Source organism: Papilio xuthus, unplaced genomic scaffold (assembly GCF_000836235.2).
Source record: "Papilio xuthus unplaced genomic scaffold, Pxut_1.1 DF828177.1, whole genome shotgun sequence".
Classification (NCBI taxonomy): domain Eukaryota; kingdom Metazoa; phylum Arthropoda; class Insecta; order Lepidoptera; family Papilionidae; genus Papilio; species Papilio xuthus.
In genome coordinates this window covers 927,499-946,946 of record NW_013530472.1, presented here as the reverse complement: position 1 = coordinate 946,946, position 19,448 = coordinate 927,499, and the positions used below count along the sequence as shown (strand labels likewise).

Below are 19,448 nucleotides of genomic sequence, written 5' to 3'. Positions count from 1 at the left end.
GTTTTGGATATGTAATACTGCATGTGAACGTAAGATAAATAAATGTGTTTATAGTATGAATAAATGTGATGAAAAGTTTATAAGAAAATAAAGAAAATTACATTTTCCAAATATGCAACTGGATTACACAGTACTCCAGAATAGCCATGGGTAAGTTTTAACGATTTTTTTTTAATTTCCATCACTTTTACTAAATTATTTATGCGTATAGAAATTAATACGAAAATAAACAATATTTGTACATGAAATAATTATGTAATAAGTATATTATATATTATTATTTGCATTTTTCGAAATGTGTAAACTCGAAAAAAGTTTTTTTTTACATTAATTTTGAATGTATACGGTTTGGGTTTAGACAAACTTTGGATTAACTAAAATTAAAAAAATAATAATACAAGTACAGAAAACGAAGCCGCACCCCGGTTTTGCGGCAAAAGCTTCGATCGCGCCTAAATATTACAGCAAGGGATGTATTCAGGGGGCGAATGGGGAGAAGCCACACGATGACGAAACGCACTAATGCTCCTTGAAAATCGATAAGATTGACAAAGAATGATTGAAAATATAAAACTAATTAAACTGTTAAAGCTGAGATACTGATTTACAACAAGTTGAACTCTAATGCATTAAAAGTAAAGTAAAGCTACATGAGGTATGAGAAGGGGAATTTAAAGCTTCATGGAGGTCGTTGACCTCAATCGTACCCTAACGTAAAGTATAAAGTACTGCTCTACATTTTTTTTAAACTCTCTGGTTTCATCATATCTCAACCACTTGGTATACTCGACTTGATGATTACGGGCTCTTTTACAACTATCTTTCTTTAGTGTTTCATCAAATCCTGCCAACCCCTTTTGCTTACTTTGAATTTCTGACGCGAGCAACTACGTTTCGCATTTCGCCAACAGATGTCGCTTTCCCTAAATATAAATAAACGTTAAGATTTTTATTTAAAGTCGACATTCATTCAAATAAATAATATATATTTAAGATTGTAATGTATGAAAAATGATGATTAAAAGATTTAGTACCTATTTTTGTAATTAGTAATTAATATTTTATAATAAATTACGATGCTTGTCTGACCTTTGATAAAATTAAAGTTTAGTTAAATAATATTTTTATTACTCATGTGTTTCCACTGCCGAAACATCTGGATAAAACATATTGTAATCTCTGATCAACAACAATCTAAGATCGTTTCTTTGAACGACTAAATGAAGTAAACATTTCATTTCATTTTAAATTTTTTCAAATTTAATTTTCATTTCATTTTCAAATTCCGGCGGCCATTAAAATATTTGTCTTTTTTAATTATTGTGTGAAATAGTGCATTTAAGTACGGAGATATTAAACTAGCGGTGGCAACTCCATCTGCGTGGAATTAAAAAAAAACATAATTAGTAGCCTATGTGTTCTTCTAAACCTTTTTTCCGATTGAGATCCGTTTAGCCGTTCTGGTGAAACCTTCAAGCAAACGTCCATCGAACCATCCATCCATCTAAACATTCGCATTTATAACATTAGTAAGATAATACAATATGCAGTAAGTTATTAAAAAAAATATTTGCCAGAAATATTTTACACACAAATATATATTGTTATTTGTCTATGGTGATTGGAATGCGCTAACAATTTGTATATCTGTAAATTTTTTAATGAATTATTGCTTTACACAAACCTTTTTTCGTGACTGCGAGCTATTATTATCGATGTAACTCTTGAGGGCTAGATATATGAATCTGTATTGAGATTTGTTTTGCACCATCCCTCTCCGCTGCGTTCGGATCAGTTTCACCGTGTTGTGCACGTTGATATCACAATTAAAACCTGCGGATATATAGAAAATTTTCTCATTATATACATGACTACCAACTGTATGAATTTTCTTCAAAGGATATTATCGCATTTATATAAAAAAAGGAAAGGGAATAATATTTTTATTGAGCTTGTGCAACAAAGGGCAGTAGCTATTGGTGTTCCCAAATTGTAAACATTAAATAAATTGTTATTCAAAATTAAAGCGCTTAGCAAATCTACGCATAGCTGCACTATACCATAATGCAAATCCATAGAGTTAGTATACATATTTTATAAAAAGTAATTACTCTGTATTGTGTTGTTGTGCAGTAACACCCACACGAATACAATGTGCTATCCCAGTTTTTGTAAAAGAGAACGACAGAGACGATGATTTGTAAAGGTATTGTAATAATACAAATTTACAATTATACAGATGACGTCAGACGCAAGCTGCTACACAAGCAATGCTATGAATGTACTTAATCACTTAAACGATAAGTAAATGTCGCAATGCTCCGAATAATATATACATGTAGCACAGCTGCTTTCAAATAAACATGCAAAATTCGCTATTCGTTATTGGTAATCTAACAAATGTGCAATATAATTATACAAAAACATTTTGTCATGCCTCTTGTTTACATTGATAGAAATAGAGACACACAATATGTTTTTGTACATTTATTTCCGCAATGGAAACAGATGGTGGTGCGACATAGAGATGTGTTCTCACCGGATAATTTAATCTTGTCGATGAGCATGTCGAGAACAATAAATGTACCAGTCCTGCCGACCCCAGCTGAACAATGCACGCACAGCACATTCTGAAGAATTTACAAACATATATATATTATTTACATATAGCTATAAAAATGTTTATCTTTGCCTCAATTAGCAGCAAATGCAAATTTAAATCATAGTTAAATACTACCACCTTCAATGGGTTGGATTTGCTACAGTTTTTTTACTGTTAGCTAGCTGTCGCCCGGCTGTCTGCGCGGAATTAGAAAAAAAAACAATTGCCATTACGTTCTTTCAGAGTATGTTCTATATGTATGCCAAAATTTAGCAAGATCCTTTGAGCCGTTCCGGAGATACCTTAAAACAAACATCTATTCATCCATCCATTTATCCAAACATTCGAATTTATAAGTAATATTAAATTTATGTAGATATTGTTATACTTATTGCTTCTTAATTAATTTACGGAATAAAATTATTGGTTTAATATTTAGGAAGATATTTAGAGATACTTTTGTGTTTTCACATAATGATCTAACTGCCTCTTACCCTTTCTTATCCTTTCTATACCTCTATTATAAATTTGTATTGCTAAAAGACAAGGAATATATTAAGTTAAGGAATAATTAACAGTGGTAGAGCCCGCTTTAACATCTTCGCACGAATTTTACCGGCTCGCCCGGTGAAATACCACGACCACACAGAAGACAGGCGTGAAGTGGAAGCAATTCCGCGTTTCATCTGATGAGTGTGCGTCCCAGAGGCCTAATTTAGTCCTCTGTCCCTTGAAGAAGTTTCTCTTTTTCTAGAAATGGAAGTGGACTTTCCGGATGAGAGGATGCATGGGAAAGTAAGTTATTTTCTTTCTGTGCATCGTCTCCTCCGTCGATTAAAGGAAGGCAACGCAAATGCAATTGCGTGTGTCTATGAGCAACGGTCACTTCGCTATTTCAGCGATTTCAGGTGGCCGCTTGCTCGTTTGCCACCTTATGATAAAAAAAGGTAAACAATAACCTGTTCAGGAGCTCTTTGCTCTTCGATATTCTGACGCATTCTTCTGTTTATATCGTCTATAAATGCAAGTACTCCGTCTGGTTCCGCAGGTATACTATGGTCAGGCCATGCCTTTAAATAAAATAGGTATTAGAAATCACGTAACTTCTATAATCAGCCCTGGCCTAATTTTGCGGTGGTAGATAATTGTGGCCATCTTTGGGGGAGGCCTATGCCCAGCAAAAGGCGTTTCATGGCTGAGTAAGCGAAAAATATAAATAGCCTAGGGCTCTCATAATTACTAAAATTGGTTCACTAGTTTCCAACTTATTCTAACACGTGAGTATTATTTTATGCGTTAGCAACTATCCAGTTTACCTTACCATCGTATAATAACATAGAAATATTCGCAAGAAACAAGGACTCCTTTAAAAGAAGAAATCAAAAGGAACTTACAGTAAACTGGTATTGATAGACAGTTCTGCACGTGGTCTTGTCGCTGATATCAAATTCGCGCAGAAGATAATCTTCATAATATGTCTCTGATATGGACTTCACCAGCAGATTGTTGTACATCTCTTTCTGACCCGACAGTGGCCAGTATCGTTCACACTTTTTCTAGAAACACGTTTAACAAAGACATCTTATAACAACATACAATGAAGGTATCAAACGAATCTATCCAAAAATACTTGACAATTTTTACAAAGTCAAAATTATGGTAAAGTTTACCCTCTACACTTATTTTATATCAAGATAATTTTATTGAGAAAGGTACACCGACCACAGGCGGGAGTTTGACAGCCTTTTTGAGTATTCTATTTTAAATAAATAAGCGAAAGGTATAAATAACATTGTTTTACCTTTCCCCTTTCAGCTTCGTTTGTAATCATTGCTATTACTCTAACATCTTCTTGCCAGATCATACGCCAAAAATCATTCACCGTGTTCGTGAGACAGCCTTGTGTTGCTATATATGATTTGTCTTTCACTGGAATCATTAAAAGTTATTAATAGATTGTGTTAAATCTTTCACTACGCGACAGCCGAAGTCGTATTTGTCCTGGCTGGATTAATTATGAAGTATGTGGTGTCGTTTAAATTTTATTATTCTCCAGATTGTTAGATTTTCAATCGATTTAAATGATATTAAAATAAATATCTTTTTTTTGTCAATTTAAGTATTCACATTACCTATATTTCGTCGTTTGTTTTCTTTTATTTTGTCCAGTTTCATAAACTTTCTGACCTCCCGAAGTGCATCATCAGATAGTGACTTGGAGACCAGTGGGAGTGACTCCCGAGAGCCTCTATGCAGGATCAGTGCTGGAATATAATGTATACGTGTTTATACATATTGAGAAGTCGTTGGATGAAGAAAGTGGAAGACCGCATGCTGTCCAAGATATTGAATATAGCTTATGTCCTGCAAAGGCTGATGATCGTAATGACCGCACTCGCAACAAATAGGAGTAGGCAGTAGTCTTTCCATTTGTAGCGATCCTGGTACACCTGCCTCTTTAATTCTACATTATCTACGATAACAAGTACTCCATAATGCCTTTGCTAAGACGTCATAAACCTATTAACTTTTAGGAAAGATTTCTTTAAGCTTTTCTTTTATAAGAGAAAGGGCCAAACGAGCTTAGGGAACAACGAGGTCAGCAGCGACACCCATGGACATCTGCAACACCAGAGGAACTGCGGATGCGTATCCGGACGTTAAGGAAATGATATGCTCTCTTCTTGAAGGTCCCTAAGTCGTATTGGTTTGGAAATACCGCCGAGAACAGACCGTTCCACAACAGGGCTGTGCGAGGCAAGAAATTGTTGTGGAATGTCAGCCATCCAAGTGGTGTCGATGGAACCTGGCGGTCTGTCGTGTCGTCCGATTACGGAACTCGGCGGCAGGAAACGTTCAGCTTTAAAATATAGAAAATTTCAACTTACAATGTACGCTGTTAAGACTTTCTGTGGATGACTGTACAGAACTCGAGATGTCACTGAGACGAGAGGATCTGATGTAGTTGGCATTGATATAATCTGAACAATGGGAATCATCACTACCACGTCGTAACACCACCCGTGTCTGGTCATCTGCATGTGAAATGGAATTTAGTTATACATCTAGCTAGTGCCCCTAATAAAAATGAATAAGTACGATTTAGCGGACTGTAATTAACCTCTATTTTATGGTTATGAACAAATACAAAAATACACATAACGTTAATACTAATAAATAAAAATACTCACAAGGTATGATGTTACGGTATCGATTTTTGTGCATATTCTCCATCTTGGCGCCTTCATTTGCCGTATAAACAAACATATCTTCAATTAATTTTAACGAATAAAATTCTACGTCGAAACCACATTTATTGTCCGGTTTTTGAATGTCATCCATTTCCTGGAATGTAAATAAACGAATTTTAAGTTGATTTAAATAGCGTAAAAAAACAGCAAAAAGAAATAAAGAATAAAAATAATAAAGGATTATTTATGTGTATACAAAATATTAATTAAGTAGCCTACGTGTTCTTCCAGACCAATATCATCGAGATCCGTTGAGTCGGTCTGTAGAAGCCTTTTAATATATTTTCTTGAAAGTTACTTTTTTCATTGAATGAGTCGAGGCTCTACCATGACTGTAATTTACGTACCATGACTTTCTCATCAATATCCTTGGCACGGAGGCAGGTGCCGCTGACAGGTTGTAATAGGCGCAGTACGTCTCCAGAGGTCTCTGTCATCGGGTAAGATCGGAAGTGCTCGATCAGGCCCACGAGATCGTCGAACTGTTCACCACTGCCCACGTCGTATTTATCTTGCTGTAACAATAATATGAAATTTAATTTTAGTCAATCCATTTTAAAAGTAAATAAAGGGATATTTTAATCACAACGATCTATTGTTGTTGTAAACGTGTTACATATTGAAGAATTCTCGATAAAAAATTGTTGAATTTCCAAATAAATTTCCATAAAAAATCCCGAAATTTAATTATTAGATGCGATATTTATATGAAATTTTCATTTAACACACATATTATTTGGTACAATAATAATTATGTGATATAAGAATAATGTGTACTAAATTGTATGATGTATAAAGAAAGATAATAAGCAAATAGTTTTTATGTAAAAATATATAACACCTGACCTTATATATCTTTATGACTAAGGTTATATTAAAAAAATAAAGCAACGCATTGAAATAGCGAACAGAAATGTTTTTTATTATGCAATTATTGTTTCATCTAAAGAATGGTATGATTCAAATAATATCTATATGTGAATTCAATATTTACAAAATAATTTATTTGATTTAATTTATATATACGCGTCATTATCTATCTTAAATAGATAAATATCATCATATTTCAATTGAATTACTTCAATCAGAGTGTTTACAGTTGCTTAGTGTTAGGTTTCATATATCTTACTTCGTACTATTATTATTAAAAGAAGTTCAGATATATGTATGTTTGTTAGAAGGTATCTCCAAAACGGTACAACCGATCGTGTTGAAATTTAATATAGATGTAGAACATAGTCTGAAACACATAGCCTACTTATCATGCTCTTTTTTTAATACTGCATGAACGGAGTCTTGTGCCTAATTAATTATAAACGTTGGGCGCTCAGTAGTTTTGGTTATTCTTTATATAAGTCAGTTGGTCATTTTCTCCTTTTATGTGTATTGATAATATGTGTAGCTGAAGACAAGATAACGTCTTCTAATTTTGTAGAACATTCAACCCATCTGTCACTGATTACTATATAATGTAATTTATCGGCAAAGTAGGTTAATCGTTTATGTATTTATCACAAGTGCTTTTGACCGCACAAATAACTAACTCGTTGGCAATAAATGATTACGCTATTTGTATAATTGGTGCTAGCATTTTTATATGTCTATCTTTCATTTGTATAACCTCGTAATCTTACAGAAAATCATGATCCTTAATAATATTAATAAATGTATATCGATAAATGCGAAAGTAATTGTCTGTATGTAAGTCGCGCTTTTAAGCCAAAAATACTGAACCCTTTTAATGACATTTAGTACAAAGATAGTCTAGAGCCCGAAAAGAGAATTTTAAGGGTTGAAAGGTATAATAAAATGTTAGTAGTAGAAAAATTAGCTTAAAAAATAAAAAATGCTACTTAAAGACAGTATTTAATAAGTAGAAATAATTCCAATATGCTGTACCGTATGGCTTCGATATAGTAATATATTTTTTGAATTATTTAGGTAGGTACAATCTGTTCATAGTGCAAGCAAAAAATCATTAAAACCTAAACATTCTCTGGCGTCCTCAGAACACTATACCTGAATTTGTCTGTCTGTCCTGTGTGCCAATTTTTATAATGAATAACTAATTATATAAAAAAATGTAGTTCATATTTTATTAAACAACTTTAATGTAGTCTTGTCTTTTTATAACCTTAAAAGGAGAATTTTGGTGACGTAAAACGACTTACAACAGCATAGAATCAAAACAGGTCAAAACTGGAATCTTTCAAAATATTTGACTAAAATTAACTTTTTATAATTAACAGACAGACCCATATTTGGCGGGGTTGGAGAATGTTAGAAGAGTAAATATTCTTTTTCGTAAATTAATCTTTTTGCAAACAAATTATGATGATTCTGTTAACTAGTTAACTTTGTGCAAATGTCTAAGGGCATCCGTCACTGTCCCTCATGGTCATTCTTAATTATTGTATGCCTAATAATTGAAATACAGTCAGAAATGAACCGCACTTTAAACACACTACAAATCTATCTAAAAATGAGCGAGTGAGTAAATAGAGGTCATGGGGTAAATAGATACAAAATTATAAGTAGTTTTTACATCATAATAATAATTTTTTCGTTATTAAATTAACTATTTATTAAAATAAATACACAGATAAAATCAATAATACATACTATGTAAATGCTTTTCAAATTTTGTTTCTATTCACCCCGTTTTATCAGTTCCATAACGTCCATACTATAAATTCTAAGCAAGTATTATCGCTAATTTGTTTATAATTAAATTAATGCAATCATTTTATCTTTAGATTACATTTATAAAAAATTTATGTATATTTTATCGACATTTTTATTCGAGATTAGTCTAAAAGTTACATATGGAATTTAGAGCCTTGACTATCATAAAGCACTTGGATATAAATTCGTACATTATACGTTTAGGCAGCTATAAAACAGTTTAAAATAAATGAATAACTAAAAACAAAATATATTTTAGGTAAGACTAATAGATAAACACAGAAGAAAAAACTTTTCTACGCATATACTGACAGAAATTGCACATAGGTTATAGGTTAGGTTAGATTTTCTATTTCCTAGTTTAAAAGAAACTAAAATCTAGTTCTAATATTTTATTCGGCACTATTTAATTTCATAGAATTTATTAAACTTAGTTTCGAAACGTATTTAGAATCTATTATACATTTACCGCGGGAAAATAGACATGGATATTATTTGCCACGAAAAAAAAACATCAATTTATAAAAACAAAGAATTTATTTTTTATAGATTTGATTTTACAAAATATCAAATGATAAATTAATTGTATTATAATTTTGTGTTACACTGACGAGCATGTATATTTAAAATTTTGATTATAGTGTATAGTTGATTAATCAATGCCGTAGAAAAGATTTCTGAACTTTAACCTACCTTATAATGTACACATATCTTCAATCACAAAACTATATCCATTAAAATCACTAGTATTTCACACCAAATACTCTAAATAACGTTCAGACTCTATCATGCAAGCACTATTACTAACCTGAAAGAGAAAAAACTAGACGGTCCTCAGTGCGCCGATGCAGATTGCATTTCCTACGTTCGCATCGTAGCTGGTACGTTGTGCTACTGTATCCAATATTGATATGATCTCCTGGTACTTCGTATGCGATAATATGCACTGCTCCCAACTTCGCACTACTTAATAAACAGAGTGATGTCGTCAGGTCACGATGGATGCAATTGTGACACCCGTCCCGCTCTAAAGTGTAAGATCTAAAACGGTTTGCGCATGCTCTTCAATCCTCTTATGTTTATGCGATCCTGGTATTCTCAGGCAGTCTAGGATGTCTAGAATCTAGCTCTAAGATTTCTAGGCAAGACTAGCCGCCAACCTTCGATGTCGACCGACATACATAATACATAACCGTTCGGAATTTCTGATAGCAACCGGTTGCGAGACTAGTTGTATAATCGATGAAGACGACTGACGTAGTTCTTTAAAATATGCGCTAGACTATAAAGAAATAAAAATGTAAAGTTATTAAAAATTTAAGTTAGGTAGTAACTATTACTAGCAATATGAAAAAAATGATTTATAAAACGGTAATAGACGAACTACTACTACTATGAGGCTAGTTTATTTCAGAAATTAAAATTGCATGAAGATCTTTATTTCTATTTTTGTACAATTATGATCGTCGAATCTTGGCATGACTCCATTGCATCCATTTTATATTTGGGGATCCACAAGCCGAATCGGAAACCCTTACAACCTAAATTGCATTGTTGGGACTTTAAATTACGTTTACTGTTACCACAGAACTACTGAAATAAAAAAAATTATTTAAACAGGTTTCCTTAAACATGTAGAAAATTAAGGAACCTGGGCACTTCTAAATATAATTAAAAATCTACAAAATTGTGTTTTTGTATTTGTATTGTAGATAGTCAGAAATGACCAAGCGCCTAACTTTAATGCATTTGTTTTTACTTAAGATAATGTAGACAAATAAATGGTGTCCTATTTTTTCAGTATGAGAAAGGAAGGTTGATTTAACTTTTTTATATATTATATTATAACGTGGCCAACGACCGAGAGGTCACCTCAATTCGCCATAATGGCAAAGCGACCGTTGCCCATAGACTTCCGCAATTTCAGATGCATTGCTTTACCTTCAATCGACGGAGGTGGAAACACACAGAAAGAGAATGTTTCCCCTTCATATGCATCCAAGGATAGGATAGGATACAAGGGCCTAGGATAATAGAATTAATAATTCTAAGTCCCTAGTTGCCTGAGACAGGTATACGTGATCATTAGGGAACATTTTTAATAAAAATCAGTAGGAGCGTATTTGAGGAGCTAGTTGTCCAGCGACGGTCGTTAACCGTTTTAGCATGGTTTTGTGTTTTGGTTTGGACGGTGGACTTATTAGTGATGTGGTGTGGCTTGCAACAGGATGTGTAGTCTATAGTTCGGTTGGTTAGTTATTTTAAGATTAATTTTTTGTCTAGGGAGCAGAACAAACGAGGTTTTAATAGTGGTAGAAACCGCTTTAACATCTTCGCACGAATTGGCCAGGTTCGCCCGGTGAAATACCACCACCACACAGAAAACAGGCGTGAAGTGGAAGAAATTCCGCGTTTCGTCTGATGAGTGTGGTCCCGGAGGCCCAACCTCCCCCCCCCTTTTAATACAGCATGGCAGTGGGATTAAAAGAGAAAGTACCCCAGGGGGGTACCAAAACCCCTGGTTTTGTAGAATCCCCCTCCGCGCGCTTACGCCTGAACTCTCGCTTGGAGTCTGGGGGTAAGCGCGCGGGCCGCCCTGCGTATTCTGGGGGGCGCAACATTCCGCTCGCTCGCTGTAGAGGCCGGGGCAAACGAGGCCAGGCACTTCCACCCCCTGCCACCCACGCAGTGGACCTCTGCAATATCAGGGGACTCCATTCCAACTTGGAGGCCGTTCATTACCATCTCCGGACGGCCAAGCCGGCCTTGCTTTTTCTTACCGAGACACAGATATCCTCTCCGGCGGACACATCGTACTTATCCTGCCCCGGATACAGACTGGAACACTCCTTTTTACCCCGGGCTGGGGTATGCGTGTACGTCAGAGAGGATGTCTGTTCTCGTCGCCTCAGCCTTCTTGAAGGTAGGGACCTATCTCTTTTGTGGCTGCGCGTAGATGGCGATGTCCATCCGCGGGTCTACGCGTGCCTCTATAGGTCCCATAGCGGTAATGCCGAAACAGACCGACTCATGGAGCAAGTCCAAACGGCTACAGATTCCGTTCTGGCACAGATCCCCTCCGCTGAAATCGTGGTACTTGGCGACTTCAACGCCCACCATGCCGATTGGCTTGGCTCTCGTACCACCGACAATGCGGGGAGATCTGTCCACGACTTTGCCTTGTCTTATGATCTGACGCAGCTGGTCGCCGCGCCCACGCGAATCCCTGATGTGGCGGATCATACGCCTTCCCTGTTGGACCTTCTGCTGACCTCTCATCCGGACAGCTATCAGGTTTCTGTCGACGCTCCCTTGGGCTCGTCGGACCACTGCCTGATCCGGACCTCAGTGCCTATCTCGGTTTGCCCACGGTTTAAACCGAATGGCTTTCGCCGAGTGTGGCACTACAGGTCAGCAGACTGGGATGAGATGCGGTCCTTTTTTGCATCCTACCCATGGGAGCGAGTTTGCTTCAGTCTGGATGATCCCGACGCTGTTGCCGACTCTGTCGCCGATGTGGTGCTTCAGGGGATGGATCTTTTTATTCCGTCTTCTGCTGTGCCCATCGGGGGCACTTCTCGGCCCTGGTTTGGTAGGTCCTGCAAATTAGCCGCGCGCTACAAGCAGGACTGTTATCGAGCCTGGGCTGAGGCGTCAGCAGCTAGGGATGTAAATACCAGCCAGCTTAAAAAGAAGTATAACTCTGCCTCCAGGTCCTTCAAAAGAGTGATTGCCAAGGCAAAGTCAGAACACGTGGCCAGCATTGGTGAGAGGCTAGTGCACCTTCCTTCGGGAACTCGCGCGTTCTGGTCTCTTGCCAAGGCTGTCCAAGGGAACTTCTGTAAGCCGTCCCTACCATCTTTGCGCAGGGGTACGACTCGTTGGCCCACACCGCAAAAGAGAAAGCCGATCTCCTGGGCTCTCTTTTTGCGGCCAACTCGACTCTGGATGACAAAGGTAACTCGCCGCCGAAAGTCCCACGCGGCGAGACCTCCATGTCCGATATCCAGTTTATCCAGAGATCAGTGCGAAAAGCGCTGCAATCTCTGGATATTCATAAGTCGAGTGGGCCTGACGGGATACCCCCCCTCGTGCTTAGGACTTGTGCTCCTGAGTTGGCACCGGTTTTAACGCGCCTGTTTCGGTTCTCCTACTCCCTAGGCATTGTCCCGAAGTCATGGAAGACTGCCATTATCCACCCGATCCCAAAAAAAGGTGATGGCTCAGACCCGTCTAACTACAGGCCGATTGCCATTACCACCTTGTTCTCGAAAGTCATGGAAACGACCATCAATTGCCAGCTCATGAGGTACCTGCTGATTAGCGATCGTCAGTACGGCTTCCGACAGCGTCGCTCAGCTGGTGATCTTCTTGCGTACCTCACGCATCGATGGTCGGAGGCAATCGAGGGCAAGGGGGAGGCCCTGGCGGTTAGTTTGGACGTGGCCAAGGCCTTTGATCGGGTGTGGCACAAAGCACTTCTTTCGAAGCTGCCTTCCTACGGGCTGCCCGAGAAACTAAGCGCCTGGATTGCCAGCTTTTTGGAGGGTCGGAGCATCAAGGTCGTTGTCGACGGTGCATGCTCGGACCCCAAACCAATTAATGCTGGCGTCCCACACGGCTGTGTACTGTCGCCGACCCTGTTTCTTCTGCATATCAATGACATGCTGCAAATTAGCAACTTCCATTGTTATGCAGACGATAGCACGGGTGATGCACTGTACACGGCCCGCGCTAACGTTTCTCGGGCCACTGCCGATGAGAACCGGACCAAACTTGTGTCTGAACTGGAGACCCTACTGGGTGAAGTTTCGGATTGGGGTCGGCAAAATCTTGTTGACTTCAATCCCAAAAAGACACAAGTATGCGCCATTACCGCTAAAAAACAGCCCTTTGTCGTGGATCTTCGTTTCGAGGGCACTCCCCTGGTTGCCTCAGCCAGTATCAGTATTCTCGGCGTTGACATATCGAATGACGTTCAGTTTCGCGGTCATTTGGAAGACAAGGCCAAGCTGGCCTCCAAAAAACTGGGTGTGCTCAGCAGAGCGAAGCAGTATTTCCAACCGGGCCACCGCCTCCAGCTATATAAGGCGCAAGTTCGGCCCCACATGGAATGCTGCTCGCATCTCTGGGCGGGAGCACCCCAGTACCAGCTTCTTCCATTTGACCGCATACAACGGAGAGCGATTCGAATCGTCAACGAACGAGCTCTTACTGATCGGCTCGACACTCTGGCGCTGCGGAGGGACGTTAGTTCCCTCTGCATTTTCTACCGCATATACCACGGGGAGTGCTCTGAAGAATTGTTTGGAACGATTCCTGCCGCCGAGTTCCGTCATCGGACGACACGACAGACCGCCAGGTTCCATCCACACCACCTGGATGGCTGGCATTCCACAACGGTGCGATTCTCGCGCAACTTCTTGCCTCGCACAGCCGCGTTGTGGAACGGTCTGTCCTCGGCGGTATTTCCAAACCAATACGACTTAGGGTCCTTCAAGAAGCGAGCCTATCACCACCTCAAAGGCCGGCAACGCATCTGCGGTTCCTCTGGTATTGCTGATGTCCATGGGCGTCGTTGAACACTTCGGTGTTCCCGCTGCTCGTTTGCCCCCTTCTGTTGTAAAAAAAAAAAAAAAGATAAAATTCCACATAATGATAACCCAGAAGTCCTGACGATTTTGCTATCTTTTGAAGGTTATCCCTCCTGAAACCAAAAAAGGGACAGAACCCTCTTCTGGGCCGCCGTCGCCTCCTTCGCACGCGAGGTGATGGCGGCCAAAAGAGAGGCCCTGCGGGAGCGCGAACGCGCCAACGAGACGCTGCCGCCCCGCAGGGCTCCAGCGAGGGGCCGCCGGCGTGCGAGGTACGCGGCGGCCCTACAACCAAATTGAAGAGTGCCACGCGCGACGGGTCGGAGGACCTGTCGCGCCGATTGTGGCGGATGGCCCTCCTCTCGTGTTCTGAGGAGGGTTTCATCATAGGGTGATGGGAGGGGTCTAAGATATGACCCCTCCCTACACGAGTCGAGCCCCTACCAAGGGGCTCCCCCCTAGCCGGGCCGTGGATAAACTAACGTAGATGCCACGGTCCGGTTGGGCGTAGGAGAACACCGCGGGGTTTAGTGGGTAGTCCGGTCTTGTTCCCAGGCCGGGAGTCCCACACGAAACCGTCCCTGCTGCCCCCGCAGCACGGACGGCGAAGTGCATAAACGCATTCCCCGCGTTAACAAAAAAAAAAAGACAGAACCCTCTTATTTTAAGATTAATACGGTCAAGCAATTCCAATCGACGGTTGCGAGAGTGCTGATTTTATGTTTGTGTCTCTTTTTGTCTGAATATGCGATATATGAGCTCAGATGTCCAGGTCAATAAGATAACGCAAGTTAAAACAAAACAGATATACTCTTATATACGTTTAGTTCCCCTAGTACTTCGACGTGCAACAATGTTGCAAGTTGTTGAACTGGTATGACAGTAATTTGTTGCTTTTGTTTTTTTGTGCAACTACGACGATTTATTAATTTGTATTCTTTTTACTTTGATAATTAATAAAGTGACCATTATAGTGGATACAGTATAGGAATTAAACTTTTTAGAACATATTTAGCTAATTCCCTGCCTATACCCAGTGTGGGGTTACATTGTAATTAACTCATGATACAACAAATTCCAAGTAGTTTTAGCAGTACGTGCATATTATGATGATAGGAGATAAGTATTGTACACATTAATATTGTGTGTTATTGGTATGAGTATATTGACAGTATTGTGGTGACCGTATGACATCAATAAAAAGGCGTTCCTGGGCGGGCTCTCATCAATGTATTGTCGCACTAAATTGCAAGCGGTAGAGCGAGAGGAAATGCCTTAAACATATCTATACATGAATCAATTCAATTGAGGTGAAAATGGTCTTTTAACTTCTCGATTTATGTTTTCCTGGTACTACTGGTCAGAAATTATGCTACAATGTTGCACGTTGCCGAGATTTGCAAATAGAGCAACGTACACCACACCGCATTGGATGTGTTTAACTGAGTTTTCTATCGACTATGCTTTCAACTATGTTACTTACTATGCTTGTATTATTTTAGAAATCATTTTTAAGGTTTTTTTTACAAAACAATCAAGATTTCTTTGCCTTTCCTGATTTTTTCCCTCACTTGTCTAACCGGCTTTATTTAACGGCGGAATTTATCTTATGTTTCTTGATTTTCTCCATTTGTTAATCCAAGATCAGCACATCGGTTCTTCGATCGATTATTAACCGACCTTTAATTAACTTTGTCTTTTCATTTAGAGTAAATTTGATTTGACCCACTTTCCGTTGATAAATTGATATGAAAATTGGTATAAATGTTCTGGTGATAATAATATAAGAAATTTTGTATGATAAATAAAAGGTTTCATGTTTAAAAAACTGTACGAATTTATTTTTATACCTACCTACCTATAAAAAATTGTAAGTAGAAAACGCTGACCTTCCAAGGCTAAATATAAAGAGAGGCAATATTATTAGAAGATCGTACAATCGAGTTCTATAGATCGCAAGCATATCTGACCCGACAAACATAAGTCAAACTAAAATTTATTACAGCTGACCCTAGTCAAAGTCAAAAAACTTTTTCGTCTTTTGTCGTATAAACGCGCTAAATTATGTCATCTCACTAGCGCCCCCTGTCAACTTAAAAAAATGTCAAGATAATCTCTTTACTATAGCTGTCTTGTATTTTTTCTTTTATCGCATTTTCTATTTCCGAGTAGATTTTATTATTCCAACAGAACTAAGCGCGATATTAGCGCGTCTGTCATCGGTTCAGTCCCAACGTTATTTATTTTAGATTTTTTTGACATTAATTTATCATATCGAGCAAATATTGCTAATATAATCTAAGCTTCCTGATTATCTCTTGGTAATTCATGGTCTCCTGGTATAGGCGCAACGAAGCATACTTTTAATGCACCGTCATTGTGCGTCAGATAAAAAATAAATAAATAAACATTATTTTTTTACCGCCTAGCTTTTTTACCTAAATCATTAAATAAAAAATTCATAGAGAAATAGTCAGAGTACGTGATAATTAGAAAGACATCAGCAGCCTCACAGATTATAGTTGCCTGGTACTTCTGACTAAAGTTTTAGAAATTTAGAACCGTACTTTTAGAATTTATGGGTATTCTTCATTCTTGTTGCCCTGGTAGGAAGGACGTTTAGAGCCCGCGTGTATACGACCCCCAAATAATTTGATAGAAAGGAACTTTTTTAACTTTATTAGCTTTTTTAATTTTTATGTAATTTTGATCGAGTTATATACAATACTATTTATTAAAAAACGGTATAAAGTATAATACAATTTCGTAGTATTTAAAATTGGAGTTTCCATGTTTTTAAAGTTAAATTTGAGCTAAGAATGAAATTTCTTATGAGTAAATTACCTACTCATTTTAACTGGTGAACCGTAATTTTTCAGAGACGATGGATCGTTAAGAAAATGTAAGTGGCGTCTTTTTTAAAGTTTTTCTACCACTTGGTGTAAGATTTTACTATTGTTTGAAGGTATCTCCGAACGTAACGGATCTTGCTGAAATTTGGCATAGATGTAATAATATATAATATATGACATAATCTGGAAGAACACGTGGGCTACTTATAAAGATTTTTTTTTATTCCGGGCGGACGCAGCTGTGGATAAATAGCCAGATCTTTTTAAATAAAACTTACCATTTTGCAGAAAACGCTCAAAAACAAGTTTTGGCACCTTTGACCTTGAAAGTTTTTTTTAAATGCCAGAAAGATGGGACTTATCAGGTTTCACACAGAATGCTATTGCAAACAATCCTACCTACCTGATTTTCAGCCTTATAAGGATCATTGTATCGTAATCTCTAAACACAACCCAGCAGTACAGTAATGCTTTACCCCTATAGGTTTAATAGAATCTCCCCTTCCTTGAAAATTAAAACTATCATTTTGTCGATTGAACATTTTTAAAATTAGAACATTCAAATGTTATTCCATAAAACGTTTTAATTCTGCACAAGTGACAAAAGAATGTCTGACTAATATTAATAAAATTTCGTTGGACGACTTTGACCTTAAGAAACTTCATGATTTCTTTCAAGAATTATACAGCTACTAAGATTTTTACACAAACAATAACGTATTTCTAACAAAAATAAAAATTCAATGCCAGTCTACATTTTGAAATGTTTTAAACATTTTATTTCACAAGTTATTGTTTATTTCGCAAATTACGAATGACTCCTTTGAAATTCAGATTTCCCGTTTGACAAGGAACCACTGATATCTGTCTCGCTCAGTTACAAGTTATCAGTATAATAGAAGCTAAATTCAGAATGGGTTATTATAAAAATCGTTTATCTCTGTCTTTTGCTAGTGTTCTGATCTCAAGTTTAAGTATGCAACCTTTTCTTGTCTCTTTCAGCATCGACTGTATTATCTGATTATTGACACGTGATCACACATCCCATTTCTTTACGTCACTTCATGCGTACAGGTAGCTCCTTCCCTCAATATGCTATCCTGGTACCGGGGAACTTGTACAAGGTTGGCGCGCGATTATTATGTAAAGCGGCGGTAATATGGAGACTAGAACAGCGATTTGTATTTTTTTATCTGATCTTTTTACACGCGACCTTTACAAAGCGTTAACATGAACTTTAACCCCAATATCTGACTTTTCACAATCTTTTCTCGTGTAACATACAAGTATTTTCTTTTTGTTTCCCTTTTCATCTGTAATATAAATAGATAAACTGAAATTTGCAAGGCTTGTGGTCAAAACCATTTTGAATTCAACCACTCCTTATACCAAACACAACGCCTAATGAATTTTATACTATAGTGAAATAGAAAAGAGCAAAGTCAGCCGACTAACAGTATATATAGAAGCTGTCGCAGGCGACTCCGTGCGCGCGTTATTAGAAAAACTTAATAAGTACCCTATGTGTTCTTCCAGACTATGTTCTACATCTATGGCAAATATCAGCGAGATCCATACAGCCGTTCCCGAAATACCTTCAAACAAACATCCATCCATCCATCTATCTAAACAATCGTATCGTATTTATAATATTAAGTAAGATGAAAGATTTTTGACGACGCCCTTAGAAAGAGATGCAAGTAAATTAGTATGCAGTTAACCAACCACGCATGAGAGGAAGATAACGCATTCAAAACATTTGTTTATAAACAACACGTGTCCAGTGGTCACTACAATCTTTACCTCTTGACGTTTATGATTTCCTAGTACTTTCTAATTCGTATGTTAGAAATAAACCTACTTCGCCGGCGTTAGTTGCGAATTAGAATCATAAGGCCTGTTCACACGAGGGACATAAATCTTCGAAACTACTAAATATGGTTATATTTCCGTCGGGAGAGTGCAGAAAATTATGTTTTTAATATTTTGATACAAGTCAAATTCGTATGTTACTCCAATGTTATTAACTGTATAAAAAATGTTCTGTCCGGAAAATGGCAGCAACTTTTCTTACGAAGAGCTTGACAAAGAGGTAAATAATACAAAGAAAGAATTTTTTTTCGGCGAAGTGTGTCTATGTACAAAAACGTCCATGACAGTATATTTATTGCGCCAGTAGTTAAGCGACTAAAATCACCGCTGGAAAAATGGCGTCGCCTTGTGATTTATTGGCCTTAGCCTTTTCATACAAAAGATGAAGTAAATCTTCGTTACCAACATAGCATCCTTGCTTAGCGAGTACCGCGTTGCGCGTTTTTATTCGGCCAGTACAAGTATAGTGACTACATGTCGACTTCTCTTTATACCAAACACAACGTTTAATAGCAATCAATGTTATACTTACTATAGTGAAAGAGAAAAGAGAGTAATCAGTCCACTGTCAAAAGAATGAGTAGTATTAAAA

General features: G+C 37.8%; 1 protein-coding gene across 2 annotated transcripts in view; it reads right to left on the bottom strand.

The window, feature by feature from the left end:
• The window catches only part of LOC106113753 (tyrosine-protein phosphatase non-receptor type 11), an 88,095-nt gene that overhangs the window by 2,176 nt on the left and 66,471 nt on the right, over nucleotides 1-19,448 (bottom strand). Inside the window, exons 3-11 of one of the 2 annotated variants that reach the window (XM_013306665.1) lie at nucleotides 6,201-6,368; nucleotides 5,794-5,947; nucleotides 5,491-5,637; nucleotides 4,735-4,866; nucleotides 4,404-4,531; nucleotides 3,997-4,158; nucleotides 3,562-3,672; nucleotides 2,540-2,630; nucleotides 1,685-1,833 (exon numbers count right to left, since the gene is read on the bottom strand). In XM_013306665.1, the coding sequence (XP_013162119.1) occupies nucleotides 1,685-1,833; nucleotides 2,540-2,630; nucleotides 3,562-3,672; nucleotides 3,997-4,158; nucleotides 4,404-4,531; nucleotides 4,735-4,866; nucleotides 5,491-5,637; nucleotides 5,794-5,947; nucleotides 6,201-6,368 (1,242 nt within the window). Of the gene's footprint in view, nucleotides 1-1,684; nucleotides 1,834-2,539; nucleotides 2,631-3,561; nucleotides 3,673-3,996; nucleotides 4,159-4,403; nucleotides 4,532-4,734; nucleotides 4,867-5,490; nucleotides 5,638-5,793; nucleotides 5,948-6,200; nucleotides 6,369-19,448 lie in introns of those variants that run through there. The other variant, XM_013306666.1, reaches the window with a different exon arrangement.